Genomic DNA, 21,884 nt, shown 5'->3' with positions numbered 1-21,884 from the left:
TCCATATGACAGTGATGGCAAACCTTTTTTTCCTCGGATGCCAAAAGAGTGTTTGAGCATACTATCACCCATAATTCAATGCCTGGGGAGGGAGAAAACAGCTCTGAAAACAGCTCTGGGTGCCCTGGAGGCCCTTTGGAGGCTAAAAAGTCCTGTTTCCCAACTTCTGGTGGGCCCAATAGGCTCGTGTTTTGCCCTTCCTAGGCTCCAAAGTCTTCCCTGGAGGTGGGGAGGGTAAAATGCCCTCCCCCATCATCCTAGAGGCTGTCTAGATGCCAAAAATGCCCTCCCATAGCCTCTGTGTGAGCCAAAAATCAGCTGGCTGGCACACACACATGCATGTTGGAGTTGAGCTAGGGCAACAGCTCGCATGCCAGCAGATATGGCTCCACGTGCCACCTATAGCACCCGTGCCATAAGTTCGCCATCACTGCCATATAACATTAGATGGTAGCTCTCTGAATAAAAAAAACCACACTGGCCAAATTCACACAGAATGCTAAGCTTAGAAACAATATTTATGCAGCTTTATTTGCACAACAGCCTTTAAATCACATGTTAGACATTGCATATGAAGAGTAATTGAGACCTAAGACTTCACTGAGAACTTAGTGAAAGCAATATAAAGCAGAAGAATAAAAGAAAAGAAACCCTTCATTTTTATTTAAAGTTAACTGGAGTTTTAATAACAGGAAACATTTTCACAATTTAAAGGTACATGATTCAGTGTCTCTTAATGAAAGTTATGTGTTTAACACTATTTTTTATAAGCTGAGCAGATGTCCTCGTTCAAAACAAAAATCCAGCCAGGACTAAAATTTTGTACTCGTGTTATAAGAAATAATTTAGAAGCCACTACTTTTTAAGACAAAAAACAAACTATGATTATAGATTAACATATTATGTGAATGCAGCCTGGTCCAACTAAATCGTCTTTTAATGCAAATTCATTTCAAATGATCAAAAGTATGGGAACTATAAATCTCCGCATAAATACTTACCTTTCCAAAACTGCCTTTTCCCAGCACCCTGATGAATATTAAATCTTCAATTTTAAGCCTACTGGCTGAGACTTCAACCATCCCACTGCCACCCTTTGTGCTGTCTTTTTTCTGGCGTCTTAACGTTGATCTCGAGACTAACTTCTGTAAAGATTCAATAGACAAAAGTTGATTTTTGCAAGACAGCACCCCAAATTTTCTCAGCATCTATGAAGTTCAGAAACTCAATTTTGAAAAGAAAACTGTCAGGAGGTATAGCAGTTTGAACATGGCATGAATAGAAGGAGGCAAGATGCACTTACCTAAAATTTTGGACATCAAACCTCATAAATAAATTAGCTTGACCTAATGGGAACTGTAGTCTAAAAATATCTAATTCACCCATCTCTGCTTTAGAGAGTAGAACTATTCTCTAAGGATGGGTAAAACAGATATGAATGGAAAAAGTATTGTATGTTTGTTGATTAAAACAATAAACTGAATTGACTTGAATTACAGAATGTATCAAAGTTAACCAGTTGAAGGTTGATTGCTGAATACAATAGTAGTGGAATATGATGGAAATATACCATGCATGATAATTCATTAAAATCTCAATGCATAGCTCAACAATGAATAATTAATAAAGACAAGGGTGTCTGATATTCTCCTGATGGTGTAATGCATTTATGAATAAATATATAAGGAATGTTTATGTTGACAAACTGTTTAGGGACATAAACCTACATAGATTTTGCATATAGATGAAGAATTTTCTTGGCTGAAAACCTGAATGGTTCTCAGAATTATGGAACAAATGTATCAAACTGAAATTGGCAACTTGAAGATATCTGGACTTCAACTCCCAGAATTCCCCAGCCAGCATTCGCTGGCTGTGGAATTGTAGGAGTTGAAGTCCAAATATCTTCAAGTTGCCAAGGTTGGGAGTCTTCGGAGAGGGGCGGCATACAAATCCAAATAATAATAAATAAATAAATAAATAAATTTAAAGACTGAAAAACCAAAGTATTAATATTTGGCAGATAAATGAAACCCATATTTGCTAATTATACCAACATGTCAACATCTAAGACATGTAAATGAATGTGTGCCATGTATTTTGATATAATGTTTACTAAAGATGGGGAAATGAATAAAACATTTTAAGATGTGAAAATGCTGGTAGAAAGGTAAGCAGGGTGGTGTACAGCCTATTGCAAGAAATGAATGTTTGTTTAAAAAGGGGGAAATTGTTGGATAGAGAAGCACAGTTTTCCCTACTTTGTCACACAGAGGTAAGAATTGGATATACCAAGAAAAACATAGAAGTAAAGTTGAATGTGATGAAAATGGCATCTATATATAGAAAAGCCAAATACCGCTCATTCATCACGAAATCTCCAGAACTGTAAAGCCTATAAACTTGAAACTTTAAAGATATGTTTCTCTTGGCTTCTAGATGCTTGGTAAGAAGGGATTTTTCAAAATGACCATCAGATCATTAGTATTTCTTAATACAGTATTATATTAATTAACACACTCTAATGCTAAGGAGTTAGATGTTCTACTCCCCCTCCCTACCTGAAAAGAAATGTGTTCCAACTGCCAGTTGCCTTATATTAACACGCTCTGATGCTAAGGAGTTACACATTCTGCATAAATTTTCAAGCTTTCGGTGTCAATGTATCAAACCCAATCATAATTACTCATTAATTTTCAAGCTTTAATTGTCAATTTATCAAGCCAGATCACACAGTTTCATAGCAAAGTCTGGGTATCCAGCTACTAGTACTTAATAAATGTGTGTAGTAAAACAGGAAGGAAGGAAGGAAGGAAGGAAGGAAGGAAGGAAGGAAGGAAGGAAGGAAGGAAGGAAGGACAAATAAATGTGGACTGAGCACCAAATAGAATAACTAGGGTAAAACAAATAGACTTAAGTGGGTTTGGATATATAAAGAGAATGAATGATGATCAAATTACAAAACAAATACATAAAGGAACAGTGAATGTGTGGAAAGGAAAAGGAAGTTCAAAAAGGTTTAGAGGAAAGTTTAAAGAACAGAGAAGGGGAAAATGTTAGTTTCTAAGGATAGAAAGTCAAGGAGAGGGCTAGAAAATTGTCTTGGTTCAAACTATACTGCTCCAAAAAAAAGGGAGCACTCAAATAACACATCCTAGATTTGAATGAATGAAATATTCTCACTGAATACTTTGTTCTGTACAAAGTTGAATGTGCACAACATGTGAAATTGATTGTCAATCAGTGTTGCTTCCTAAGTGGACAGTTTGATTTCACAGAAGTTTGATTTACTTGGAGTTATATTGTGTTATTTAAGAGTTCTCTTTATTTTTTTTGAGCAGTGTATATTAGCTATGTTTCCATTTTCTTTTTATACTTTAATCTCTTTGGGCTACTATTTCGTATTCCTTTGTGTTGCTTAACCTGAAAGGGAATAACATTCTGTGTATGCATGAATAGTCACGGTTCTGATCTCATCCTGTAATGCAGTGTTTCCCAACCTTGGCAACTTGAAGATATCTGGACTTCAACTCCCAGAATCCCCCAGCCAGCAGGGTTGGGAAACACTGCTGTAATGCATATACTATAAGGGTTGTTTTTTTAATCTGATTCACTGTGGAGAAGAATTGAAGGAAAACAAAGTTCTTACCCCATTTGGAGAGATATTTCCAGGTTGCAGTCCCATACATGCCAACGTCTTGGCTAGTTCTGCTGCATTCACACCGCAGTTTGGAGCTACATTGGATTCACACCGAATATGTACGTTTATTTTACACACTGAGAGTGAAAACAAAAGTAAAGAAACATTATTTCTGACAGAGGCTGACACAGGAACAAGAACAAAAAAATGTTTCTTTCCTAGTGACAGCATTACACAGGGAATGGAAATCTAAATCCTTATGCCTTCCATTTGAATCACAGATTAAGGATGATGATGATGATGATGACGACGACAACTACTACTACTACTACTACCACTACTACTACTACTACTACAACAACAACAACAACAACAACAACAACAAAACAGAGTTGGAAGGGACCTTGGAGTTCTTCTAGTCCAATCCCCTGCTTGTGCAGGAAACCCAACACTAGTTTAGACAAATGGTTATCCAACATCTTCTTAAAAACTTCCAGTGTTGGAGCATTTACAACTTCTAGAAGCAAGTTGTCTCACTGATTAATTGTTCTAACTGTCAGGACATTTCTCCTTAGTTCTAAGTTGCTTCTCTCCTTGTTTAGTTTCCACCCATTGCTTCTTGTCCTGCCTTCAGTATTGTCACTTTCTGATTGCTCTGCCAAATTATGCCCCCGGCCAACTTCACTTTAAAAAAGAAAAAAAAATAGCTCCATTGCCTAAGCTTGCTCTAGAATACTAGCTAGATAATACGAGATAAGATCTATCAGCAACGCAATGCCTGATAATTCAGGCCTATGTTTATTCCTCTCCTTAATTCCCTCCTTATGAAATGCGTGATATTGATATCCAAATCTTAGGGATTCTTAACTAAGAACTATAGGTAAAAAGTGGTACAGTGGTCCCTCTACTTACGAACTTCATTCATTCCGTGACCAGGTTCTTAAGTAGAAAAGTTTGTAAGAAGAAGCAATTTTTCCCACAGGAATCAATGTAAAAACAAATAATGCATGCGATTGGGGAAACCACAGGGAGGGTGGAGGCCCTCTTTCCTCCCAGTAGATTCCTAGAGAGGCCCCACAGTGGCTTCTCCCCGCTTTTTCAACCCTATTTCCTCCCAGGAGATTCCTAGAGAGGCCCCATAGAGGCTTCTCCCTGCCTCTTCCAGTTACAGTTTCGGAGGCTCAGGTTTGTAAGTGGAAAATGGTTCTTGAGAAGAGGCAAAAAAAATCTTGAACACCCAGTTCTTTTCTAGAAAAGTTCGTAAGTAGAGGCGTTCTTAGGTAGAGGTACCACTGTACATGCAAAATTTGTGCAAATGGGAGGGGGCAGACTAGTCTATGGTTGCATCAACTATAGTGCCCCCCAGTGGTGGGTACTAAACCCCTTTCCTCCCGGTTCACACGTGTGCTTGCCCGCAACACTTCTGTGCATGTGCAGAAGACTCCCAGGTGGGTAGGCGGAGCCTCCCGCCGCCAGCGCTACAAGTTTTCAGAACCAGGCCAAACTGGCAGCAATCCGCTGCTGCTGCCCCATCACCACCACTGCATACACACATAATTCAGGACAGGAACACAAAACAAATACCGCAAAGAAGAACTCCTGTCTTTGTGTAGATTTTCAGCTTACTTTTACACTGAAGCCCTTGTCGCAAGATTCCCCAGAGGAGGGAGCCACAGTGATCGCAGAAGGTTGGCACTTTGTAATTGTGAATTCTGAACTTGTGTGGGATATTGATTCCAAATCTCTGCTCAGAAAACTGAGGAAGAAAAAGCAGCAAAAGAAGAAAAATTGGTGAAAAGTGATAAAAAATGAACGGTTGATCAATACTTATTTTTCAGTTTACAGTTCTTGAAGCAAGGCAGACAGAGAATGTTATTCCCCCTATTTGATAGGTAGGAAAGAAAAAAGAGAGCCAGGATTTTGGGTTTAAGAGTATTTGATTTAATGTTTGTATAACATAAAGTTGGTCTCATGAGTTTTGTTCTCACAGTAAATAATCTGGACAACAGGAATGACTATCAGTTAGGAATACTGTACCAGTTAGGACAAAAAGTTGTTGTTGTTGTTGTTGTTGTTGTTGTTATTATTATTATTATTATTATTATTATTATTATTATTATTATTATTAATTAGATTTGTATGCCGCCCCTCTCCGAAGACTCGGGGCGGCTAACAACAATATAAAAAGACAATGTAAACAAATCTAATATTAAAAACAATCTTAAAAACCCCAATTTTAAAAAAACCACTCATACAAGTTAAAGTTCCAGGGTTGAATTGTGAGGTCCTTAGTATTTTTGGAGCTTGGTTATTTTCTTGCATTATATTTATCAATAATGTTACTTATTTGGGCAATGAAATGTCTGCAAAAAGCAACCAAGCCCAGATAGCACCAAGGACCCCAAAGATAAAGTTCTTCCGCCACCACCACTCTCAACTTGTATTTTTGATTCAGCTGGTCCCAAACATGCCAGCTATGGCTACTTGTTAAAGAATTTAAAAAACTAGGATCTACCATCTCTTCTCACAAAAGAAAGCAAATCAAATCACATCTAGCTTGTTTTTGAGGCTGAAAAATGGTTTGCCCAAAACTAAGTGAACACAATCGCTGTCCTCATCCAATTAGCAAAATTCACCCGATCCCATTGTTTTTATTTTAGTGCATTAGGAGAGCATTCATAGTGGTACAGTATGAATGCTCCTTAGACCATCTATTCCATTTCATGATGGTCACCAGAACATAGTACGCTCACAAAATGTAAAGACTGCTTACTTCTTTGCAAAACAGACATGGCCTTTAAAAACAAACAGGGAACTTCTTGGACTTAAGCAAATTTCAAGTATAATTCTTCAATTATAACTTAATTAAATCCTATAATTAAATATAGAAGAAAAATATTTGAATAGTTTTTTTCTCATCCTTCCTACTACCTGTCCCCTTATGACTATTACCTTGTTGCTTGTATCTTTACTATTTATATTGTTTTAGTCTTCTAATACGGTTTTGATTGCTTATTTAGCATCCTATGACTATGACTAAGTATTGTATCTTATGATTCTTGATTAATGTATTTTTGTACACTGAGAGCTTATGCACCAAAGACAAATTTCCCATGTGTCCAATCTTTTAAAATCTAAAAACCAATGACAGTGAATATTTTCTTTTAACACTGAATTGAATTAACCAATTATGATAGGGTTTTAAAGTTATAAATAAAATGGAATGGCAGAACATTCTCTTCCTCTGCATTTGATTACCTCCTTTTAATTGTTGCCGTGACTGTACACCACCCAGTCACATTATGTACAATGAAAGGCCATATAAATTTGTTAAATAAATAAATACATTTGATGTTATCTTTATTAGCACTGATTGGATGATACCTTTACTCTTTGCATTGCCACATCAATTTTTCACAAACCAACGGAGTTAAGTACCAGGTAAATAGAGGCATGTAACCACTTCAAAATTAATCAAATAAAGCATATTATCTAAGGAATAATACATTATGTCATAACGCTGCAGTTGACAATATATTTAATTATTCAGATGCTACTGAGTTAGGTTTAGATTCATGTACATTTTATCCATCTATTCTTGAGCTGTCTTTAGTAATAGTAATTCATAGTTATTCCAAAACCGTTTCCATAATTCCTTTGGTCCAGAATTAACAACATGCAGAACTCCAAATGGTGTAACTGTGACTTTACCTTCATATCCATCTGTTTATTATTCTGGCATGTGCAAGCTGTAACTATGAGATGGTGACAACGCTTGTGCACAACACACGTGCAAACTGGAAAAGAAGGCAGAAAAAGAAAAAAATGAAAACTATCAGAAACTTATAGAGAAAAGTAAGATTTGCTCTTAGATGGATTAAAAAGAAAGAAAGGGAGGGAGGGAGGAAGGAAAGAAAGAAAGAAAGAAAGAAAGAAAGGCAAAGATTGTATGATTGTTGTACGAATGGGTACGATTGATTGATTGAAGTTTAAATAGTTATGCAATCTTTAATTTAATTTGATTGATTTTCATTGTAATTTACTGGTTTTTAATATGTTGTAAGCTGCCCCGAGTCTTCAGAGAGGAGTGGCATAGAAATCCAATAGATAGATAGATAGATAGATAGATAGATAGATAGATAGATGGATGGATGGATGGATGGATGGATGGATGGATGGATGGATGGATGGATGGATGGATGGATGGATGGATGGGTTGAGTGTGTTGGGTGGGTGGATGTTTAAAACATTTAGTGAGCCATAAAAAAAATCCCAATCTCCCATTCACTGCAAGCTGATTATGTAAAAATGAGAAAAGGACAAATGTGTAGGGCATAATGTAATCCTGACTTACTGTACCTTGGCACTGGTATCCCTGCTTTCCAAATACTCCCCTGTTGAAGATAAAGCAGAGACAACATATGAGTCAGGATGAGATCAAACACTTTAAAAAGTAGGTCAGCTAACTTGACACAAGAGCAACACAAAGGTTGAGCGGCATTTACAAAGTTCTAAATGTATATCATATCAACAACATGGGGAGAGGTAAACTCAGCTTCAACTTTAAGGAGACAAAGTTATTGTTCATCCAGAAACATTTAGGTGCTCAGGAAACTTTAGTACTTGTGGTGAAATCATCTTCCCTTTAACACAGCAGGTGTGTCACTGAGGTTTGCCCAGAATTCATAGTTGGTGTTGGAAGAACAGGTAGAAGCTGTGACTCAGGGATCCTTTGACCAGCTCTAACTGAGTTGCCAAGTATGTCTCCCCTGGAGCTGCAAGCCTTGGTGAGGATAATGCATGCCTTTGCCACCATATCTTGACTACTGCAATGTACTAGGTGAGGCCGCCTTTGAAAATAACTCAGAAGCCACAGCTCACACAGAATGCAGTAATCAAATTATGGGTGGGTGGAAGCTGCTATTTCAGGATAGCACTTATTTTGCAATGCTGCACCCGGTTTAAAGTGTTGGGTATCACTTATGAAGTCCCATATGGCACAACACCGGGTTTCATCAAGAACCGCCTTGCCCAAAAATTATTCTGCCTTGCTGTTTTGAACTGTGCTCAAGGTCCCTTCATTATCAGCACTGAAAAGGATGTGAATTGGAAAGTGTTGAGTATGTATTGAAGCAATGTAAATAGTTGAATTTTGTTAAGCGCCTCTGATTGGCTAAGACGCTGACAGTTGGGTTTCGGCGGGAAGTCAAAAGGAGCGTCTGGCACTGTGTAAAAACCAGACGCGTTCCTGGCTGAAGTCACTTTCCGAATAGAGCTGAACAATTAAAGGAACCGTTTAAAAACGAGCTGCCTCAGACTTTTCACTGGCGACGTCGGACGGTCAAACCTACGATCTCTACAATGGAGCTCCTGACTTCTTCGACCCAGAAAAATCCACATGGGACAACTACATATCAAAATTCGACATCTTCCTAGAAGCTGCAGGCATGAAGGACGCCGACAGCGACAGGAAGAGAGCCATTTTCCTGAATTATTGCGGCTCAGAAATATACAATCTTGCCCAGACTCTGACAGACCCGTTGCCGGCAAACTCCGTGACTTGGGACACATGCTCTTTCATACTTGGCATTCCAAAAATCTCTAGAGGGTATGTGAATTGGTGGACACAACACAACTACTTTCTTTAGTTAAGTAAGACCTGTCAGGGTTCCAAATAACACTCCCAATGAAAGAAAACTCCGAGGATTGTGTTTCCCCAAAATTCCATTTCATCAGAGATGTCATATTGGCACATCTGGGAAAACCAGAATCTGAAAGCTTCCGGTTTTCCACACCCAAAAGAAAGTTCGAGTCCCTGCCCCAATACCCATATGTCCACCACATTATCCAATCAATGCACTGTCCCAACTGGAGATGCCTTTAAGGAGACTCCTCCAGGTGCAGGGCAAAGTGACCTTGACTCTCGAGAAAGGAATGTTATTTTGACCCTATCTTCCCACTCACACTACCCCTCCCTCCCAGTTTCCACAGAACTAAATGTGGCAGGCCTGAAGATCCAAGGCCCAAGATGGTTTCCAGGCCTGACAAGACCAGTTAGAAGTAGTGAGTTTTTATTTATGGGTTGCTTAATTTGCTTTTATTGTTAAATGACCAGAGTCAATTGATTAGGATAGTATAAAGTGATGTGCCGGTGCCTGGAGGCTGTTGGGGCCTGGATGGGTGTCAACAAACTCAAACTCAACCCAGACAAGACGGAGTGGCTGTGGGTCTTGCCTCCCAAGGACAATTCCATCTGTCCGTCCATTACCCTGGGGGGGGGGGAACTATTGACCCCCTCAGAGAGGGTCCGCAGCCTGGGCATCCTCCTTGATCCACAGCTGACATTGGAACATCATCTTTCAGCTGTGGCGAGGGGGGCATTTGCCCAGGTTCGCCTGGTGCACTAGTTGCGGCCCTATTTGGACAGGGAGTCACTGCTCACAGTCACTCATGCCCTCATCACCTCGAGGTTCGATTACTGCAATGCTCTCTACATGGGGCTACCTTTGAAAAGTGTTCGGAAACTTCAGATCGTACAGAATGCGGCCGCAAGAGCCATCGTGGGACTTCCTAGGTTCGCCCACGTTTCTGCAACACTCCGCGACCTGCACTGGCTGCTGATCGGTTTCCGGTCACAATTCAAAGTGTTGGTAATGACCTTCAAAGCCCTACATGGCATTGGGCCAGAATACATCCAAAGCCGCCTTCTACCGCACGAATCCCAGCGGCCGATAAGGTCCCACAGAGTTGGCCTTCTCCGGGTCCCGTCGACCAAACAATGTCGTTTGGCGGGCCCCAGGGGAAGAGCCTTCTCTGTGGCGGCCCCGGCCCACTGGAACCAACTCCCCCAGAGATTAGAACGACCCCCACCCTCCTTGTCTTTCGCAAATTACTTAAGACCCACCTTTGTCACCAGGCATGGGGGAGTTAAGTTATCCTTTCCCCCTAGGCTATTACAAGTTATGCATGTATGTGTGTATGTTTGGTTTTTTATAATAAGGGTTTTTTAGTTGTTTTTATTAATTGGATTGTTCATGTTGTTTTACCACTGTTGTTAGCCGCCCCGAGTCTGCGGAGAGGGGCGGCATACAAATCCAATTAATAATAATAATAATAATAATAACAACAACAACAACAACAACAATAATAAACATTTTGTAAATACATTTAAAAATATATCAAATCCATGTTTAAATGATGACTCTTACCAATGGTGTTGAATGGTATGCATGCGCATTTTGACTGGATTATTTGCTTGTGGGTTTTATAAATTGGTTTTTATTGGTTTAATATTAGTATTTGACTTCTTTTTATTGTATTGTATTTTTTATATTGTTGTAAGCCTCAATAATAATAATAATAATAATAATAATAATAATAATAACAACAACAACAATAACAATAATAATAAAAACAGGTGTAAGCCACAATAACAACAACAATAATAATAATAATAACAACAACAATAAAAAAAACAGGTGATGAGAACTTAACCATATGACAGAGTTGGAAGGGATCATGGAGGTCTAGTTCCAAGACCTTATAGCATTTCAGTCACTTCTTAAAAGCCTCCAGTGATGGAGTAACCCCAACGTCTGAGGGCAAGCTGTATCCCACTGCATCAGCCATCTCAATTATAGTAATTTGCACATTTTAAAATGAAAGCTCAAACTTTCTGGTGCTGAACCCTAAACTTCAGATCACTTTCTACAAGTATTCACATTGATTTCAGTATCTCCACCAGTACCGGAAAGTACCTTCAACTCTTCTACTGCAGATTTGATAGTTTGCATAGCTTTGATTTAAAGCTGCTTTCTGGGAAAGTATCAGATCTTAAGCCAGTGATTGCTCCTGTTGTAATCTCTCTTTTTTTATCCGAAGAATAATTATTTCTTGTGACATGCTTTTGACTCGTTTAGGGATTAGTCTGCTTGTACTTAATTCAGCAGGTGGCAGCAGCTGGCTTTTAAATATCTGGCTCAGAAATTAAGCAGGGTCAGGGCCTGGCTAGTACCTGGAGGGGAGAATCCCAGAAAATGTCAGGGTTGTAAAACAAAGCTGGGGTGTAAATACAGATCCTGGAAGAAGGACATTGTAAATCACTTCTGAGCTGTGGCCAGGAAACCGCATGGATGCATTTATTAAGTCACAAGGAGTTGAGCTCAACCCAAAGGGAACTTTATACTTAGCAAAAGGGGAGGGAATTATGGAAGCAACTTTCTGGAATGAAAGCTCCCATTTCAAGCCTGTTTTCATTTCAAGCCTACCAGATAAATTCCCGACAGTGTGAGCAGTACGTCGGTTGCCGCAAATAAGTTGCCATAAACTTGTGTCCGTTGACTTGGTGAACTCTCCTGCGCATGGCCCGCTGGCGTTTCCGCGTGAAGTTTTTAAAGATCCTGTCCCTCTGGAGTGTTCCTGGAAACCCAAAGAGAGCGGTTAAACAAAGGAACAAATTGCTGCCTGTCATTCAAATGTCATGACATCTCTTTTGACGTTTTCCTTTAATTTTTCACCCAGGTTTATCCCAAATCATTTTATTTTTAGCTTCTTCCATTACTTTGCAATATCCTGTTTCCTTTAGTTATATATTTAGTTATTAACTAAATATTTAGTTTAATTATTCATTCATTTTCCCTGTTAATCTGTTAGCAAACCCTAAACATAGAAACATAGAAGATTGACGGCAGAAAAAGACCTCATGGTCCATCTAGTCTGCCCTTATGCTATTTCCTGTATTTTATCTTAGGATGGAAATATCTTTACCCCAGGCATGTTCATATTCCATATGAAGTATTCTGAATATTCAAATATATCAGAAAAATGCAAAACATTTTACAATACTGTATTTATTAGGGGTTTCCTTGATTTTTTTAAACCTTGAATTTATGTTAATGCTGTCATTGATTAAATAAACTCAACCATAGTTCCTGGAATAACATTTTTTTTAAACGTATTCCTGAGCTGAATTAGTTTTTTTTCCCTTTTAAAAAAACCTTATCATTAATTTCTTCCAGTTCTTCAAACCAGTTATTTTAACATCCACATGTTGCGTATTTCCTACTTCTACGTGTCACATGGTTTACATGTTGAGTATGGCTGCAAGGCCTTCCATCTAGTGAATTAATTTATAATCCAGTTATTTTTAGAAGGAAAGAGAAATGTTACTTCTCTCTCTCCAAATCACATACAATAACCCCACAAAGGAGACAATTGTAGGAACAGTGAGTTGGTGATGAACTTAAACTGGCATTGGATGCTCCAAAACATTTCAAAGATATTGAGAGGTTTGGGGACATATTCACTTGAACCGTCATCACTGCCATCCAATTTGTTCTTGATACATCTTATCTTGATTTTTAAAAAATTGCTCCATTATCTTTGTCCATTGAAAATAAAAGCCTAATAGGGATTGGAAACTTTAAAGGTTGAAACAATTTGCCAATATATTTTATCTGATTAATTTTGTTGCCTTGATTGAAAAGTCTAGATTCATCTCATCATTCCAAATTCTGAACTATATCTCATGTAGACGATCACCTTGTTAGAGGTCCAAGCCTACTGTCCAAGTGCCGCCTCTATGTTGGTTGAAGCAGGCAGAATTCCCTTGGGTACCATTCGTCAAGGGAAAGGGAGGGTTTTGCCTTCTCTTTTTGCTCAAGCTCCCCGTGGACCACTGTGGACCACTGTGTGACACAGAATGCTGGACTCGATGGGCTTTGGCCCGATTCAGCATGACTCTTCTTATGTTCTTATGTTTTTTATGTTCATTGAAAAAGACCCTGGTAGATCTCTATTATATGTTGTAAGATCAAGACTATGAACATGGCATAGGACCAGATTATCTCCGAGACCACCTTCTGCCGCACGAATCCCAGCTTCTGGTTAGGTCCCACAGAGTTGGTCTCCTCAGGGTCCCATCAGCTAGACAATGCTGGCTGGTGGGACCTAGGGGAAGAGCCTTCTCTGTGGGAGCCCCGGCCCTCTGGAATCAGCTCCCCCCAAATATTCGCACTGCCCCCACCCTCCTTGCTTTCCGTAAGAATTTGAAAACACATTTATGTCTCCAGTCTTGGGGTCATTAGACCCCAGCCTCTACCCAATGAATGTATTTGGAGTGATAGTATGCATGTGATTATTTGATTTTAAATGCTTAGCTTTTTACGATAATTTTTAAATTGATTGTTCTATTAATTGGCCTAGAAATGTTTTATTTATGGGATCTTTTATCAAAATGTTGTAAGCCGTCCCGAGTCCACAGAGAGGGGCAGCATATAAGTCCAATAAACAAATAAATAACATCCGTAATTTTCAGCAAGAGCAGAATCTAATTAATGCCTAATGAAGGACACGAGGAGTAGCCACTGGTCTTATTGATAATAATGTTCTGTAAAGAAATTTGGAGTGCACCTTTGGGAGGGAACACTAAACCAGTTACGGGTGGGTGGGTGTAAAGAGCAAACCATTATAGAAGGTTTGGAGAGGAAATTACACAATTCAGGGTCTGAAGATGTTGTGGTTGGCTCTGGCCTAGCTCCTGCCCCAAGGAATGTGGATGTGGATGCAGGGGAAACATCAACATGTCATAGGTCTGTTTTATTGCCGACAGAGGCAGGTAGTGCAGTTTCCTCGGACGAAGAAGGAGGTGGGGATGACTTGGAAGAGGGGGTCTTGGCACACAGCCCATTATCTTCGGTTGATTCGGATGAGGAAGTATTAGACCCACACATGCGCAGAATTATGCATAGAAGAGACCAATTGCAGAAATATTACAGGAGATAAGAGAGGCCATCTATGTTTGGGTGGGGCTCCAGTAATTAGAGCTGCTGATATAAATAGCAGTGTGTTGGTTTGACCTTTGTGGAAGATTATCTGATCGTTGTTCTTCAGGACTGTGCCTTGCTGTTTCCAGACTTTGTTGATTTTTCACGACTTTGAAACCAAAGCAGAGCAAAGTGTGTGTGTTTCACTTCGTGGGAGAAGGAGGGCTATGACGTTTCTTCACAGCTGCTAGCTAAGTACTTAAGGACTGATTAAGGGGATTGTACAGACTACAAGGTTTTTTGGGACGAGTGCTCTTTGCAATACAAAAAGGGTGCTTTGTATCTTTTGAATTTTTGTGATAAAAAACATTGTTTTTGAACTTTCAAGCGTGTGTGTCTGAAATTTGTACCCTTGAATTTTCGGAAGACTCATACCATAGAGCCAGGCAGAACAGAAGGAAGAGCAACTAAAAATAGCCTCACTTTCATTTTCTTTGGTATAAGATGAAAAAGTGAGAAATTTGGAAGAGGCTTTCAAGATTCTGTTCATTTGACCTACAGTAATGAAGCAGGGCTCTTGGAATTCCTGTAATATCTGCTTCTAGATCTGGCCCACCTGGAAAAGCTGGCACGTCCTTCCTTAGGAGATTTGATATACGTGCCTGTGTTAGGGAACCCTGCAAGAACTTGCACCTCTCCATTCTGTATTAAGAAGCAGCGCCCCAATTTAGCCAGTATGATCCCTGTTGATGGGGGTTGTGGCCAAGCCACCCGGGCTCAGGAAAAAGGACAGGTTTGCTGACTGCCAATGTCTCCAGGTTCGGCCTTCAGTTTTCCACACTAGAGTGCTTGGTATGCATTTATTGTTTCATAGGTGAATTTACAGGGCGATTAGAAGGAAATAATTAAGCTACTGGCTAAAGCATGGCCACTCGGATTCAACTTGATTCTACAGTGGTTACCATCCTACTTTTCAAGTACTAATTCTATATTTGAAAAGCTGACAGCCAGGTATAAATCTGGATTTTGATGTGGCCCGTCTGCAGAAGGAAGCTGAAGATGACAACCCTGGCTTGCAGTCTTTCCCCTACTAGATGTAGGCAAGATGTCTACATTTCTGTTCAACAACAACAACAATTTCTCAATTGGTACTGATTTCTCATCTGGCATCCACATGCAAAATTTGTATAGGAAAATTTTATGGAAACTATATTCCTCTTTTTATTTTTTTCAACAATGTGGAAGTGACCATTCTATTCTGTTCTCTTCAGAATCTGGTTTCCCATGTAAAAAAGTTTCCCATAGTTGCATAAGTGAGCCAACTAGAGCCTTTTCTTCCGCCCAGATCCACAGGAGGTCAAAGGATAAGCAAGAATAAATTCTATTCCATTACATTACATTCTATTCTACTCTATTCTATTCAAAAGCACACAACAGATACAAACTCAAAGTAAACCGCTCCATACTCAACTGCAGAAAATACCACTTTAGTAATTGAGTAGTTGATGCATGGAACTCACTACAAGACTCTGTAGTATCATCACCTAACCCCCAAAACTTTAATCCTTAGACTATCCACGATTGGCCTCTCCCAATTCCTAAGAGGTCAATAAAGGGCATGCAAGTGCACCAGAGTGCCTTCCGTCCCTTGTCCTAATGTTTCTCTCTCACTAGTATCATGTATATAAACATTGTTATATCTTTGTGTACTACCAATTCGTACTTGACAAAATAAATAAATAAATAAATTCTACGTGTAGCCTTCAACATTTCATTACAATGCTTCTAACTTTGCAAAATGTTACACAAGGTGACCAGGACACCAGTTTGTTTTTCTTTCTTTTAATAGCCCCCCTTCTGTTTTGCCCCCATCCCACACCCAAAGCAGCAGAGCTCTTTCTGCAGAGGCTGCTTCTCTTTTGTAGCACCTTCCCAGAATAACCACACACCCACACAATTTTGCTTCTAAATGAAAGACCAAGGCCTAGCCACTTTGTAACGTTTTCAAATGTGGGCCTGAACTCTCCTCCTACTCCTGTGTTACTCCTTATACACTTTTAATAATTTTATCTTTCCAACATAATTTCCTCCTTCCATCATAATAAACTTTATAATTAGCAGCATTTGTCTGCAGTGAGCATGTGGAGCTGCAGTTTATGCATCCCTCCTTTGTAACTTGCTTTATTCCAGGTTTCAAGTTTATCCTGGACTTTTGCAACTGTCTGATACCAAAACCTTGCAGAGGGTGGAGATGATTCAGCAGACTTCAGTCCTCAATCACTTCAATCCTCGTACAATTGAATTATGGCATAAACAAAGCATCGTTTTCAACCATCAACTCAACAGCTTTCATCAACAAACACGACAAAGGGTTGGGCTTATACTGGACTGAAAACAGCACCGCCTACTCTTGAGACGTTACAAAACTGCTGCTCCCCTCCTGAGTCACTAACTTTCTTCTCCTGCCACATCCTGGATTTGGAACCCAGTGCCAAAGGAAGCCCATCCCAGGCTAATGCAATGGCATGCTGTAGTGAGATTATGTAATACAAGTTTCTCTGGTTACACATTGTTTACTATAAAGCTTCTTCCTCTCCCGCGCTCTCCCACAAGCAGAAGAATGGAAGTAGAAAGGTTTTTCTCCAATTTGGATTCATACGTAGAATTCATTCCCACTGTGTAACACAGAATGTAGGACTCGATGGGCTTTGGCCCAATTCAGTATGGTTCTTCTTATGTTCTTATTCGTGGTTTGGGGAAAATGTTTTAACTCAATCCCATCTCTAAATTATATCAGGTTTTTTTCTTTTATATAAACATAGGGCTGTCCACAAGCACATCATCCTGTCTACTTCCTTTCTTCTGTAAAAGTTTGTCCCTTTGTGTTCAGGATTTGCTACAGAAAAATGGAACGGGGAAGAGGAAATAAAAATTATTTTGGAGCTTTCCTTTTAATCATGATTTCCATAACAAATGGAGATGTAGAGCAATATGTACTGAGTGTGTCTGCACATGTATACATTTCCAAGTCGGTCGAAAGTGAACTGCAGGATATTGCAAGTTGGTCTTTAAATTAGAGATGGTGGCTTGCAGGGAATATCATATGTGCATCAGGAAAACCTGGGCTTTAAGCTAAAACCAAATCTATAGCTTCTCTATCTTATTTAGAGGAAGATAGGAGATGGATGCAAATGGTAGGAGTCCGTAAAGTTATTTATTTGTTTGTTTGTTTGGTTTGTTTGTTTGTTTATTTTATTAATTAAATTTATATGCTGCTCACTCCCGAAGGATTCAGGGTGGCTAAATAAATTAAATGCATCATGAGAAAGCCTCTCTTGATCAAAGCTATGACTGGTGATGGAAATCAATCAATTATCTTTCTAGTGATGGCTTATTTTTTTGAGCATGTGCAGAAGCTAAGTTTATTTATTTATTTTTATTTATTTATTTATTTTATCCAATACACAATGAGGGTTTTAGTGGATATATATCAATATACACATAGTAAAATACATGATGAAGGTTATAGAGGAGATACTCATAGTAAAATATATATAAGAAATAATAGAAAAGAAGATATAGGAATAGAATATATCAATGAAAGAATAGAAGAAGAGATATAGGAATAGAGGAAAGGTATAGGAGATATAGGAGAGCAATAGGACAGGGAACGGAAGGCACTCTAGTGCACTTGTACTCGCCCCTTACTGACCTCTTAGGAATCTGGATAGGTCAACCATAGATAATCTAAGGGTAAAGTGTTGGGGGTTTGGGGATGGCACTATGGAGTCCGGCAATGAGTTCCACGCTTCGACAACTCGGTTACTGAAGTCATATTTTTTACAGTAAAGTTTGGAGCGGTTAATATTAAGTTTAAATCTATTGTGTGCTCTTGTGTTGTTGTGGTTGAAGCTTAAGTAGTCGCTGACAGGCAGGACGTTGCAGCATATGATCTTGTGGGCAATACTTAGATCTTGTTTAAGGCGTCTTAGTTCTAAACTTTCTAGGCCCAGGATTGAAAGTCTAGTCTCATAGGGTATTCTATTTCGAGTGGAGGAGTGACGGGCTCTTCTGGTGAAGTATCTTTGGACATTTTCAAGGGTGTTAATGTCTGAGATGCGATATGGGTTCCAAACAGATGAGCTGTATTCGAGGATGGGTCTGGCAAAAGTTTTGTAAGCTCTGGTAAGTAGTGTGAGATTGCCAGAGCAGAAGCACTGTGCATAAGGTTGCCATCTATTTTTCAGATTTGGGTTTTTGGTGATTTTTTTTCTTCATTATTGCACTTGTGCGCGGCATGAAATGTGCATGCGCCCACATGGTGTGGGATGGAACAAACTGGTAGCGAGGTAAGTTAGCACCCACCCCGGATCTTAACCAACCACTGTTCCTCAGCTATCCTAGTATGAAGATAAGACTCAGTGTTCTGAACCCAACATAAGGGTTACTGAAGATGTCCAATGCAAGTTTTTCTCCATTCCAACAAAGCGTGCATAATTTAGCAATTAATAACATTCTTTGGTTTACTCAAGTTTTACACCTCTTGCAATTGGAGCTTAATGTCATGCTATGGTGTGTGGAAATATTAGTAGTAACATTTACTAGACTAGAGAGAAAAGGTACCATATAACTCTTACCTTCGGTGAAGTTGCCTGAGAGGGTTATTGCTATAAATACTTTCCCTTCAGGTTCCAGGTCCACCTGCAAGAAAAGAGAAGAGAAAGGGAGAAATTGTCAGATGTGCTTTGGAAATAAAAAGGCCATAATAGATGTAAACCCATACTGGCATTGGACCAGAATAGTTGCGGGACTGCCTTCTGCCGCAGGCTTTCTTATATTTTATGTTTGGTATGTATGTGCTGTATGGGTTTTTTAATTGTTGGGGTTTTTTAATGTAATTTTATTATTAGATTTGTTTCATTATTATACTGTTTTTTTATTACTGTTGTGAGCCACCCCGAGTCTTTGGAGAGGGGCGGCATACAAATCTAATAAATAATAATAATAATAATAATAATAATAATAATAATAATAATAATAATAATAATTCCCAGCGACCGGTTAGGTCCCACAGAGTTGGCCTTCTCCAGGTCCTGTCAATGAGACAATGCCGTTTGGCAGGGCCTAGGGGAAGAGCCTTCTTTGTGGGGGCCCCAGCCCTCTGGAATCAGCTTCCCCACAGATTCGCACTGCCCCCTTCCTCACCTTCCGTAAGAGTCTTAAAACTCATTTATGTCGCCAGGCTTCGGGCGATTAGACTCTAGTCTCCTGGCCGACTAATATTATGTGTGGTTGCTGTTTGAATGGGAATGATTGATTTTAGATATGGCTATAACTATAGATAGCTATGGCTCATATCTCTTTGCCACTGTTTTGCAGTTTTGATAAAAACACAATCCAATTTGATTATATTTCTGCTAAAGAAAATTGTCCAAAAAGAACCATGACCTTTTTGGGGAAAACAAGTACTTGTTTTTCACAAAAAGGTCATGTTTTTTTTTTAACAATTCTTTATTCAAAGTTTGCAGAATAGGGAGTTTTGTTTGTTATTTCTTTTACAGCAATTCCAAAAACATCTGCTGAAGTTCATGTCACCCCATCACATGCCTTCTATAAAAAGCTCCCTCTTATTCTTCTTGATAAAAAAAAAATATGACGGCTAAAATATAAATATAAATCTAACGGACCACGTGTAACATTTTGCAACAATTAAAATAGTCTATAAATAGCGTTCTCTGGAAAGGTGACACAGTGATTTCCAACAGCCATTCCTCCTGGCTGAACTTGCAACCAGACCCAAAATAAACATTGTGCTAAGCCATTGTTAAAAGGGGAAGGAGCACTCAACACAATTTGCAAAGTCAAGTTTAGTATGAAGAGAAATGCATAGTAGAAACGCTTAAGAACCTCAAGTTCTTAAGAGAAATGCATAGTAGAACCTCAAGTTCCATGTCAGACTTACGGGAAACAATTACTACTACCACCACCTCAGACCAGCAGATGAGTAAATTGATGAGCTCTAAATATGTAACCACCAGAGCAGAGCAAAGCTGAGTGGAAAAAAAAATCGCCGTAAAATTCAGTAGTATTTAAATTACTAAGCAAATTTCTATTTTAAACCGTATAAACGTCAAGATAAGCCATGAAACTTTTTTTCTCAGATGAAGGCAATTTTTGTTCTTTTTCGTAGAAAGTAATGAGGCAATGTCTCCGATACCACAATCCATGCAAGAAATGAGAGAATGGGAATTTCCAGTGAGGATTCATGGTGCGCTCGACGTCTCTCTGAAGTGTTGCAACAAGTTTCACAGCTGGACAATTTGGTCAAGATAAAGGAGAGATCCCAACAAGTGGAGTTTTCTGCAGTGGGCCTTGGAGTCAAGGGATCCCATTAAGTTCCCAGCTTCAGTGTAGATTATAGAAACATAGAAACATAGAAGATTGATGGCAGAAAAAGACCTCATGGTCCATCTAGTCTGCCCTTATACTATTTCCTATATTTTATCTTAGGATGGATATATGTTTATCCCAATTAAATTCAGTTACTGTGGGTTTACCAACCACGTTTGCTGGAAGTTTGTTCCAAGCATCTACTACTCTTTCAGTAAAATAATATTTTCTCACGTTGCTTCTGATCCTTCCCCCCAACTAACCTCAGATTGTGACCCCTTATTCTTGTGTTCACTTTCCTATTAAAAACACTTCCCTCCTGAACCTTATTTATGGACACAAAGTTCTGCCAAGTTTCATTTCTGAAGCAGTTTTGGATATTGCTTTTTAAATGCTTTTCAACTATTAAAAACCTTTCCAAAAACAAATAGACTAGAATAGAATTCTTCATTGGCCAGGTGTGATTGGACACACAAGGAATTAGCCTGTGGTGCATATCTTACAATCTTACAACATGCACAGGAGCTGCCTTTAATCCTCAGAAAAAAGAAAAGTTAAAGTGAGAATATTTTAAGTATCCCCCTTTTTTTAGAATAAAAAGTAAATAGCATTGATTTTGGAAAGCTATAAATAAACTAAGGGTCCTGATGAATTTGAAATAAGGTTTTGAAATTAAAAAGAATCCTTCCCATGGGAAAATGCTCTTGTCTTGGAATTCTTAAAAGAAAACATGATAGGATGAGAATTTGAATGTTGGGCACTCGAAGGTAACAGGAAACACTGAAAGTTACAATTATGGTAAAAAGAAAGTATGCTTAAATTTGATTTACTAACACGGAATGGAGAAAAATACTTTTACATTGGACATACTGTAGCATATCTATGACATATGGATCCAGAAATTAACTTCAAAAGTGTCTATCATCATAAATGGAGTGATTTTAAAAGATGTTTTGGAAGAGGAACAAGTTTTACCAGACAAGACTGAGTCTGATTTGAAATGGATTTAAAAACTGACAAGCTACAAGAATGGTATGGAAAAAGATGTTAAACTGGATGTACAAATGAAAGCAGCTGATGTCTTAATAATG

The 21,884-nt window shown here is 38.9% G+C and overlaps 1 protein-coding gene across 1 annotated transcript in view; it reads right to left on the bottom strand.

Annotated features, from left to right (window-relative positions):
* PRKCH (protein kinase C eta) overlaps positions 1-21,884 on the bottom strand; it is a 119,764-nt gene that overhangs the window by 55,644 nt on the left and 42,236 nt on the right. Inside the window, exons 2-8 of the mRNA XM_070750736.1 lie at positions 19,041-19,104; positions 11,908-12,058; positions 8,000-8,034; positions 7,352-7,437; positions 5,267-5,396; positions 3,650-3,777; positions 1,002-1,145 (exon numbers count right to left, since the gene is read on the bottom strand). Of these exons, the coding sequence (XP_070606837.1) occupies positions 1,002-1,145; positions 3,650-3,777; positions 5,267-5,396; positions 7,352-7,437; positions 8,000-8,034; positions 11,908-12,058; positions 19,041-19,104 (738 nt within the window). The remainder of the gene's footprint in view (positions 1-1,001; positions 1,146-3,649; positions 3,778-5,266; positions 5,397-7,351; positions 7,438-7,999; positions 8,035-11,907; positions 12,059-19,040; positions 19,105-21,884) is intronic.

This window comes from Erythrolamprus reginae, chromosome 1 (genome assembly GCF_031021105.1).
Source record: "Erythrolamprus reginae isolate rEryReg1 chromosome 1, rEryReg1.hap1, whole genome shotgun sequence".
NCBI classification, from domain to species: Eukaryota; Metazoa; Chordata; class Lepidosauria; order Squamata; family Dipsadidae; genus Erythrolamprus; species Erythrolamprus reginae.
Note: the sequence above shows the minus strand (reverse complement) of the source record. Positions and strands in the feature narration are given on the sequence as shown.